Below are 10,663 nucleotides of genomic sequence, written 5' to 3' on the forward strand. Positions count from 1 at the left end.
AAGGATGTTATATATGCCCGACCCCTCATCACGGCACAACGCAGAGTGTGGAGTCAGGAAGACTCATCCCTCTGAGTTCAAATCCAGCCTCAGTCACTTCTTAGCTGTGTGACCCTGGGCAAGTCCCTTAACCCTGTTTGCCTCAGTATCCTCATCTGTTAAATAAGCTACAGAAGGAAATGGCAAACCACTCCAGTATCTCTGCCAACAAAGCCTCTCACGGAGAGTCAGACATAACTGAAAACGATTGACCACCACCACCAACAATAACCCCCACCATGGGATTGCTGAAGGATAAAACAAAGTGGAGATGAAAGCATTTCGTTGGCATCCAGTGACTCGTGAAGAGTAAGGATATGTCAGTCACCATCCGCATCGGACATTCCAGACTGTCTAGTGAACTGCCTGGCCTCTCCCATTCCTGCCCTGCGCATACCCCTGGACTCTGTCTTGAAAGCTGGCCCTCGGGGGAGACACAGGTGCTGAGCTCCCCAGCAGAGGAGGAAGAGGATGGGGGACGCTCACCTGGAAATACACCATCCAGTAAGGCACCAGGGTTAGCATCACTGGTAAGATCCTCACCAGCACCCGGAAGTTGGTTACATCTTCGTGGTGGGAAGTACTCCAGAAGGACAACCTGCCAGGCAGCTCATCTTGTGAGGGTCTATAAGGGCAGCCGTGTGCAGTAGTCATCATCTCCATCTCCATCATCCCTTCCCCATCCTCATCCTCACCATTCATTCATTCAGCAAACATTTATTAAATGTCTACAAGGTGCCAGGTGCTGTGCTAGGTGTGAAGGATTCAATGACAAAAATAAAACAGTCCCTGCCTTCAAGGACTTACAGTCTACTGGAGGAAAACCACGCGAACACGTATAAGTAAATATAAAATATATGTATTTTAAAGATGGGGTATCGACTGAAAGTATCAGAATGGGCCTTGTGTAGGAGGTGGCACTGGACCTGAGCTTTGAAGGGATCTGGGGATTGTAAGAGGCAGAGGTGAAGAGAGAGTGCATTCCAGGCATCGGAATTTGTACAAAGGTGTGGAAGTAGGAGATGAAATTTAATGTACCACCACCATCTTTTCTCCTGAGCTTCATTCCCATATGAGCGACTGCTTGTTGGATGTCCCACTGGTACCTCAAACTCAACGTTTCCACAACAGAATTCACGACATCTGCCCCCAGATCTACCTGCCAAGTATCCATCCCTTCCTGAAGTTTCCTGTTTCTGTTGAAGGCATCACTGTCCTTCAGTCATCCAGGTTCCCAACCTCATCCATCTTCAACTCTTCACTCTCACTGCATATATCCAATGTTGGCACTTCTACCTTCACAAACATCTCCCTTCTCCCTACTCACATAGGCATCGCCCTTGTTCAGACCCTCACTATTTCTTACCTAGATTGTTGCAATGGCTGCCTTACTGGTCTCCTTGCCTCCCCCACTTTTAATCTATTTTTCACATGACTGTCAATTTTCCAGTTTTTCAATAAAATCCAGTGGTTCACTATCGCCACTAGTGTCAATGACAGATTCCTCTTTAAAGCTCTTCCCAACCTGGCTCTAACCCACCATTCCGGATTCACACAGACTGCTTTCCTGCTGCTTAACAAAACTGGCTTTCTCTGCTCCTCACACATGACTCCCCATCCTGGGTATCTGTGCCTGTCCTCCCTGCCTAGAATTCATTTTTTCTTTACCTGTGCCCCTTAGAACTCTTAGTTTCCCTCAAAACTCTGTTCAGTCACCACCTTCTACATACATGAGGCTTTTCCTGATTCCTGCCTCCCACCCCCTGCCCCCAGCTGCTAGGGCCCACCCACATCAATTTAAATTGATCTTGTGTTTATTTTTGTATATGTATATATTTGTAATGGTTCCACCAGCACCAAAGGGACTCTGGATTGGCCCATGTTTCAGGGAAGTATTTAGATAGATAAGATCCCAAACACTTCAGACTAGGAACTATGAATACATTGTATTCAGGCAGCCCTTGAGAGCTGAGACAGTTGCACTTTCTGTCTTTGTATTCCCAGAGTCTGGCACATGGCAGGTGCTTTAATAAATGCTTGTCAGTTGATTGATTCTTATCCTAGTATGTTGCTTAACCTTTCTGGGACTTGGTTTCCTCTGTCAAATAAGGGATTTGTCTGAGAGAGCCTCAGAAGTACCTCCCAGCTCTGTCTATGATCTCATGAGTCCCTTCTGCTCCCCGGGTCTCACTTTCCAGCGAAGGAGGTCACACTAGATGGTCTCAGAGGTCCCTTCCAGCTACGATCCTGCGGTCCTTGGCATCACCACCTTCATCATCGCTGCTGGAATGATCACCTTACCTGACTAAACAGAGGCAGCATTGAGGACAGCACTTTCGGAAGGCAAGCTTCAGCATGGAGGACACTTGGCTGCCCGTGGGGGGCTTGGTGATGAAAATAGGGCCTGCACAGAGAAAGACGGACAGGGCGAGGCCAACACATGCCACAGGGATGATGTAGCCCACCAGGAAACTGATATTCTGCTGGATGAAGGCCACCAGGAACAGGGACAGAACCGCACCCAGGTTGATGCTCCAATAAAACCAGTTGAAAAAGCATCGGGTGGCATCTCGGCCGAGGTCCATCACCTACCAGAGAGCGAGGGAGGCAGATGTGAGGGGGTGGGAGTTCACAGAGTTTGAAGCCCCCATCTCCAGCTTGCACGCCTCCAACCTTTGTTCCTTGTGATATCGTGGAGACTAGGAAAGTATTTATGTAGCACCTCCACATCTGGCACCTGGAGGTGAGAAGATCTGAGTTCAAATCCTACCTCTGACACCTACTGTCTATACACTGTGCATAAGCAAACCATTTAATCTCCCTGGGCCTCCTTCGTCATCTGCAAACCCAGGCTAAGAATCTCTGCAAGACCCCCCTTATACGGTTACGAATCTCCAAGGAGATCATGTAGGAAAGCCTGTACTGAAATGTCAGCTGTTATAACAGGTAACACCTTGATAGCTCTCTCTACAAATATTGTCTCACTCAATTCCCACAAGCACCCTGGGAAGGCGGTCCTGTGATTATCCCCATTTTGTAGATGATGGAACTGAGGCTAAGAGAGGGTAAGTCATTTCCTCAGGGTCACACAGCTAGTATTTGTCTGAGGCCGGATTCAAACTTAGTCCTTCCTGACTCTAGGTCAGGTGCTCTGTCCACTGTGTCGCCTGTTATCTTGACACTGCTACATGCAGGTACCTTCCTATGCCAGAGAGGAGGGCATGGGCCACATCCCTTAGTTCTTATCTGACCAACTTCCTCTTCTGAGTACGTGACTGTGTCCAGCTATTAATACCAGCCTTCCTACAACCTTTCTACTGCCCCACCTTTTCAGACTCTTAGGAAGATCCCTCCATAAAGAACATGGATCCTTTTGCTCCCTAAGACTAGATTATGGGGACCCTGCTGCTGCTGAGAGCTGGTACACTTCTAATACTATAGCCCCTTGACCTACAGCAACCCAGTGAAAGCATTGTCTTGTTATCTCCATTTAAGAAATGAGGAAGCTGAGATCTGGAAGGGAAATGACTTGCGCAGCTGATCACTGCTGGAGCCAAGATTAGATCCCAGGGCTTCTGACTCCAAGTCTTCAGTTGTTTCCCCTAAAACACATCCTCAGGGTGTTTGGGCCATTGGGATGATCAAATCTGCCCACAAGGGAAGCACTGATGCATGGGGAAGTGTGTTGGCCTCGAAGTCCCAGCTACCTGCATCCTCTCTCTGACACTTGCCTGTGTGACTTCTGTTACATTGCTTCACTGCCCTGGACCTCATTGGCTCCTCTATAAAATCGGTCTTTGCACTTTCTACTTCAGAGGGTGGTTGGGAGAAAAAGGGCTGTAGAAGTATAGTGGGGATGCCCAGAGGGGGCCGTGTTCTGCTGCACTGGGTGTGCCTCACAAGGAGCCGAGGAGGCAAGCTCGGTTTCCATGGGGAGGGATGTAGGGTCTGTCTCAACAGAAAAACACTTGTGCTCTGGGATCCTCGATTGCCCCTGGTGACCAGAGGACTATGTTGAAAATTCTTGGTAACTGAGTCAGCATGAGCCACCCCCTCCGTAGGCTATAAGAAGAGGAGAAATTGCTTCTGCGCTGGACAGATTCCCAACATCCCCAAAGCCCAGGGCTGATGGCGGCACATGGCAATGGTGATCATCAGCATATGCTTGCCTCGGTGAACCCCAGACTGGTTCACTCCCACTCCGTAAACACTCTAGCACCACAAAAATGACAGTTATCATTCTTCCAACCACTGATTATGGTCTGACTTCCTCAAATTTCATGCAAAACTTGCACCATGCCTCACTAGGTTATAATGAGGAAAAAGCTTTATCAAATCTAAACAACTCTAGAAATACTGTTATTAACACTAGTATTTGCATTGGTACGTAAGCAAGTCCTTTCTTTTTCTGAGCTCCAGTGTCCCCATCTGCACAATGACAGGTTTGGCCTAGATAGTCTTCAAGGTCCCTCCCAGCTCTGATCCCCAAAGTCCCACTCTCTCTTTTCCCACTGGCTCTTGAATTGGTCTCTGATAGAACTTTTAGGCTAATACCTGCCACCACTGGTTACAGATTCATAATTCCTTAGAGATTTGCTTAAGTCCTTGGGTTTGGTTTAAACTACCCAGGGACATTCAGTGCCAGACTGCAGGTTGGATCCATCCAGAGAGAATCTAGCTAATAGCTCTGGAATGACTTCCGTTCTAGACACTATTTTCAGAAAGACAGGAAAGAGCTGGGGGAACAGTTGAAGAAGGTGGCCAGGAACAGGCCCAGGTCTATAAGGTCCTAAACAGATCATAGGAGGAACCAAGGATATTTAGCCCAGAGAAGAGAAGACTTGGAAGGGATGTGATTGCTGTCTTCAAGTATCTGAAGGACTGTCCTTTGGAAGAAGGATCAGCATTGTTCTGCCTGGCCCCAGAAGACAGTAAAGGAGAGTGTGAAAAGAGGCAGATTTAGGCTGGCTGTTAGGAAGAACGGGCTGCTCCTCAGAAGCAGCGCAGAGGGGACTGGGCTGCTTTGGGGGATGGTGGATTTCTCTTCAGTGGAGCTCTTCAAGTGAATGTGCTGCAGAAGGGTTGCTCGGTCAGGCACAGACTGGGTTAGATGTCCCCTGAGGTCACACTCAAATTCCATATTCTCTCCTGCCAATTTCCAGTGCCGCATGTGACATATGTGACATAGCGTTGAAGAACACGTGCTTTGGGCTGACTAAGCAGCCTTCTTCTGGGTCCCTCAGTCTTGTGACAGCAGTAAGGGCTGCATTGAGCAACCCGCTCAGAAGATTTTAAATGAAGGGAGAATTTCTGCTCTTGTTTTCTTGTTCTTTCCTCCAGAAAGTAGGATTCTCTCCTCTCTCTGTCTCTATCTCTCCTCTCTATCTCTCTCTGTCTCTTTCTGTTTCTGTCTCTCTGTGTCTGTCTGTCTCTCCCTCTCCAGCTTTCCTTTCATTTCTATCTCTTCTATTCCTCCCTCCCTCCCTTCTCTCTCTCTCTCTCTCCTTCTCTCTCTCCCCATTCCTCCCTTAATTTCTCTCTCTTCTATCTCTCCCTCTCTCTCCCTCCCTTCTCTCGCTCTGTCTCTCCATCTTCCCTTCATTTCTCTCTCTTCTATCCCTCCCTCCCTTCTCTCTCTCAGTTTGTTCATCTCTGTCTCTCTCCCTCCTCTCATTTCTATCTCATCTATCCTTCCCTTTCTCTCTCCCTTCTTCCCTTCTCTTTCTCACCACTCATGGGGGAGAGGAGCGCCTATGGCCATTGCTCACATATGGTAGCCAGAGCATGTTCTTGGCAGTGCATGTGAGCTAGGTGAGCCTGAGTGGAGAATTAGAGGCCCGAAATGCCTCTTCCACTTTGTGTTTCTTTCCCTGCACATAGGTGACCAAACAGTGAGCCACAGATGGAGGTTTCCAGCCTGGGAGGCAACTTCTTGGGTTCAAGGAGCTCCCGGGTCCCTCATTCAGTGCTGGACATGCTAGGTGAGATGCTTCCTGTAACTACTACAATGCTCTTTAGAGGAGAAGATGGCCATCCATAGCCTCGCTAAAAGACATGGACTTTAAGGGATTTGGGCAGTAACACTGAGATGAGATCAAAGTGAAATGTCTATTCACCAATCTAATTAAGTGTTTGTTGTTTTAATATTGTAATTATCAGCCTCCCAGAAAAGTATATAGGTTGCTGTATAGGCATTAGAGGTTATGGTATCTTGTTTTACTGAATCACGTTTTGAGGCATTTGAGTGGCACAGTGGATAAAACATTGGACCTGGAGTCAGGAAGATCTGAGTTCAAATGTGCCTGAGGCACTAGCTGTGGGACCCTGGGCAAGTCATTTAACTTGTCTTCCTCAGTCTCCTCAACTGTAAAATGGGAATAATAACAGTATCTACCTCACAGGGTTGTTGTGAGGATCAGACGAGATGGTATGTACAAAGTGCTTAGCATAATGCCTGGCACAGAGTAGGCGTCCTATAAATGCTTATTCCCTTCTCCCCCATTTAAGTCTTGGTCGATGTGTACTTATGAATCTTTTGTGTTATAAGCAGTCTTGTATTTGTGAAAAAGTAGTTGTCCTATACCTGACTTATATTGTATATTGAGTATCTTTTACCTCCCTTTTGGGGAAAGCCTGGATATGAAGCAAACTTGAGTGATTTCCCCGGGCACAGGCTCAGGAGCCAGAGACCAAGAAAGAGCCAGACCTCTCTCTTTAGAGGTCAAGCTTCCCTAGGGCTGAGCTGAGCTTGAATGATCCCAGATGGACCTCTAGTGAGAGAGGGTGAGTCTCCCAGTTCTCACTTCCCCCACCTTCCTGGAGTGGACCCATTGTTACACTGATGCACACTAATAATTATTCCATTCAAAAGCTGGGGCCATATTTGCAACAGGTCTTCAGGCCTATTGGTTCACCTCTAAAATCTCTATGCTGCCGAAGACTACTTCCTGATATTCCTGAGCCAGTTCAGAAGGGGGAAGACCCTAGCCCTTTCCTTCAACCCCGTTCTTATCTCAGAGAGACAGGTTGCTATTATCTAGCACGTCATAGCCTAGTGGGTCTCCCGTGGCCCAGAAAAAGGGAGCAACTCACCCAGAGCTACACAGCAAAGCACTAATGGCAGAGGAGAGAACTAGAATTTATAGGGTCTGACTACTGGGGAAATTTTACTGGTCCCCCCCCCCCTCTCTTGACTTAACAGAAGAGTTCTGGGCATGCTGAGTGTTCCGGGCCTGGAAGCCAAGGCTTCAGAATATCCATCTTTGTTCAATACTTCCTCCTTCCTGTCTTTGGCTTTGCTCCAGGAGTCTGACAAAGTGATTCTTACCACACTGACCTCTGATACAGCTCATCTCTGAGCTCAGGATGTCTTCTCATGTTCTCTCTCTCTCTCTCTCTCTCTCTCTCTCTCTCTCTCTCTCTCTCTCTCTCTGTCTCCCTCTTTGTCTCTATCTCTTTCTGTCTCTCCCTCTCTCTGTCTCTGTCTCTCTATCTCTCTATCTTTCTCTCTATCTCTATCTCTCTCTGTCTCTCTATCTTTCTATCTCTCTCTGTCTCCCTCTCTGTCTCTATCTCTTTCTCTCTCTCTCTGTCTCTCTGTCTCTTTCCCTCTCTCTCTCTGTCTCTCTATCTTTCTATCTCTCTCTGTCTCTGTCTCTCTGTCTCTCTCTCTCTATCTTTTTCTCTATCTCTCTCTCTGCCTCTCTTTCTCTCTATCTCTCTCTGTGTCTCCCTTTTTGTCTCTATCTCTTTCTGTCTCTCTCTCTCTGTCTCTCTATCTCTCTCTTTCTCTCTGTCTCCATCTCTCTCTCTGTCTCTCTATCTCTCTATCTTTCTAACTCTCTCTCTCTCTCTCTCTCTCTCTCTCTCTCTCTCTCTCTCTCTCCTCTCTCTGTCTCTGTCTCTCTATCTCTCTATCTTTCTCTCTCTTCTCTCTCTCTCTCTCTCTCTGTCTCTCTCTGTCTCTGTCTCTCTCTGTCTCTCTATCTTTCTATCTCTGTCTCCCTCTCTGTCTCTATCTCTTTCTGTCTCTGTCTCTTTCTCTCTCTCTCTGTCTCTCTACCTTTCTATCTCTCTCTCTGTCTCCCTTTTTGTCTCTATCTCTTTCTGTCTCTCTCTCTGTCTCTCTATCTCTCTCTCTTTCTCTGTCTCCGTCTCTCTCTCTCTCTCTCTCTCTCTCTCTCTCTCTCTCTCTCTCTCTCTCTCTCTCTGTCTCTGTCTCTGTCTCTCTCTGTCTCTCTATCTTTATCTCTCTCTCTGTCTCCCTCTTTGTCTCTCTCTCTCTCTCCCTGTCTCTCTCTCTGTCTCTGTCTCTTTTGTATCACACAATACATAGAAACTTGCAGACTGTCAGAGTGGGGAGAGTCCTCAGAGATGGGGGGTACTTCAGAACCCAAAATACTAGGGCCAGAAGGACCATAACATAGAGGATGTCTGAGCTGGGAAGACCTTAGAATGCAGTATGTCAGAACTAGAGCAAAATATTGGAGCCAGAAGGACCTTAGAACATGGACTGTCTGAGCAGGGAGGACCTTAGAACCCAGAAGAGGGGATCTGGGAGGGAGCTATGAGGACGGCCCCCCAGCTTGCTTAGCATCGCTGGGCCAGTCCACCTGAACCAAACCCCGCTCTCAAGCAACATCCTTTCAGAGAATCCCAGACCTTCAGAGCTGGAAGGGGCTTCTGAGATTGTCCAACACAACTTGTATCTGAACAAACATCTCTGTAAACATACCCAGCAAACGGGCATCTTCTGTTGGCCCGAAACCCCACAGTGAGGGCAAGGGGGCCTGCTGACCCCCGGCAGTCCATTTCCATTTTTGGACTGAGGAATTTCCAATGACCAAGAATTTCCTCTTGACCTCTAGCCCAAGTTCACCTTGCTGCAACTTCCCCTCCTGATGCTCAGGTTTTGCTTTGGGGGCCAAGCAGAATAAGTCTGCCCATCTTTGTAGGCCAGCCCTTGGAGCCCTTGAGGTCAACACTCCTATCTCCCCTCTGTCCTCTCTTGTTCTTCAGCTCTTTTCACTGACCCCCATTTGGCCTGGACTTGGAATGCTTCATTGTCCTGGCCGCCCACTTCTGGACATTCTCCCATTTAGTCATTCCTCCGAAGCCCCACAAAGATGTCACAGAGAAGACAAAACACTTTTTTGCAGGGTGTACCATTTCCAGTTTTTCTTTGGACCCCAAAGATGCAGGTGGGTGTGGGACTGATACCCTCCTGAGGAGGCTCTCTAATTCAGCCTTTTAACAAGTATCTCTCACCTCCTCCCACTCCACAGCGGGGTCTAAACAGCCCCAGCCCCAGAGGTTCTTGACATCACTAAGACCTGGCCACCGTTGTCTTGGTCTCTCCTGTGGAGTGGGTCAAACTCAACTCAGTGTGCCAGGCCACTGGGCCTGGAGGCCTTGGGGGCACAGGTGACTGCTGCTTTCCTTCCACATCTCCTAGAAATGTTCAGTAAACATAGGCCATGGACCACGGAGTTGGTCTCCTGCTTCCCCCAAACCCAACTGTGACCCTGCACATTCTACTCACCTGGTCAGCACCAAAAGATGTGAGGTTAGCCTTGACTGAACTGATGCCCAGGGCCAGCAGCAGAAGCCCCCCGTACATAGTCGGGGCACAGTAGGGGCTGGGAGACTCCCTTTGGCAGTCCTCGGTGGGGCAGCCAGGCTGGATGATGGAGGAGGGCATCTCCCCACAGAAGGCCTTCCGGCCATCATAGAAGGCCGTGATGGGCAACAGACAGGAGGTGACCAAATAGAGAAAGAGGCTGGTGATGATGGTGGCATAACGGCCCAGGTAGACGTCTGCCAGCCACCCCCCAATGGGGGACAGGAGGTAGGAAGCCCCCAAAAAGACCAGCGCAGCCCGAGTTGCCTGTTCACCGTCCCAGTTGAAGTTGAAACTGTTGAGGTAGAGCACGAGGTTGGAGGAGATGGCAAAGAAGGCAGCTCGCTCCAGCATCTCAGCCAGGAGCACCGCAGTGCAGGCGGCCCGCCGCCGTCCCTGGACCACTCGGCCGCGGCTCCTCTGGCTGGGGCCCAGAAGGGGCCTCTGCTCCCCAGGCACTCCGTCCCCATCCATCACTCCACTGACTTCTTTCTAGCCTTTCATCCTTCAGTCTGGCTTTCTGCCCCTTCTCTGCCTCACCTTAAACACCTCTAACCAGCTTTTCTCTCTTCCCCTTCCTTCCCCTCTTCTTCCCACTCTTTCTTTCCCCCTGCTTCCCTTCTCCTCTCCTCTCTTCACCTTTCCCTTCCCCCACCTCCCTCTTCCCTCTTTTCTCCCTCCTCTCTTCTCGCACTCTTTCTGTCCTCCACCTGCTCCCCAAAGCTCTCCTTTCCGTTTCTGTTTCTCCCACCCAAATACTCACCCACCCACCTCTAGTCTAACAGTCCTTCTCAGGGGCTTTCTCTCTGCTCTGGGCCCAAGCCCACCCACTCGGTCTGTCTTCCTTCCTTCTCTGTCACCTCTTTCTTCTCCCCATCCCTGTAGCCCGGTCTAGATTCCCCCCTGGTCACTCCCCGGACTGTCTCTTGAGCTCTATGACTTTATGACCCTCTAGACTCTCTATCCCCGTGTTCTCCTCACTTCCCCTTTCTCTCCCAGACCACT

General features: G+C 49.0%; 1 protein-coding gene across 2 annotated transcripts in view; it reads right to left on the minus strand.

Annotated features, from left to right (window-relative positions):
- Positions 1 to 10,663, minus strand: part of SLC15A3 (solute carrier family 15 member 3) — an 18,586-nt gene extending 7,923 nt beyond the window's left edge. Inside the window, exons 1-3 of one of the 2 annotated variants that reach the window (XM_020976063.2) lie at positions 9,581 to 10,663; positions 2,341 to 2,627; positions 526 to 664 (exon numbers count right to left, since the gene is read on the minus strand). In XM_020976063.2, the coding sequence (XP_020831722.1) occupies positions 526 to 664; positions 2,341 to 2,627; positions 9,581 to 10,132 (978 nt within the window). In that variant the 5' untranslated portion in view covers positions 10,133 to 10,663. The remainder of the gene's footprint in view (positions 1 to 525; positions 665 to 2,340; positions 2,628 to 9,580) is intronic. The other variant, XM_020976062.2, reaches the window with a different exon arrangement.

This window comes from Phascolarctos cinereus, unplaced genomic scaffold (assembly GCF_003287225.1).
Source record: "Phascolarctos cinereus isolate Bilbo 61053 unplaced genomic scaffold, phaCin_HiC Scaffold_9;HRSCAF=440, whole genome shotgun sequence".
NCBI classification, from domain to species: domain Eukaryota; kingdom Metazoa; phylum Chordata; class Mammalia; order Diprotodontia; family Phascolarctidae; genus Phascolarctos; species Phascolarctos cinereus.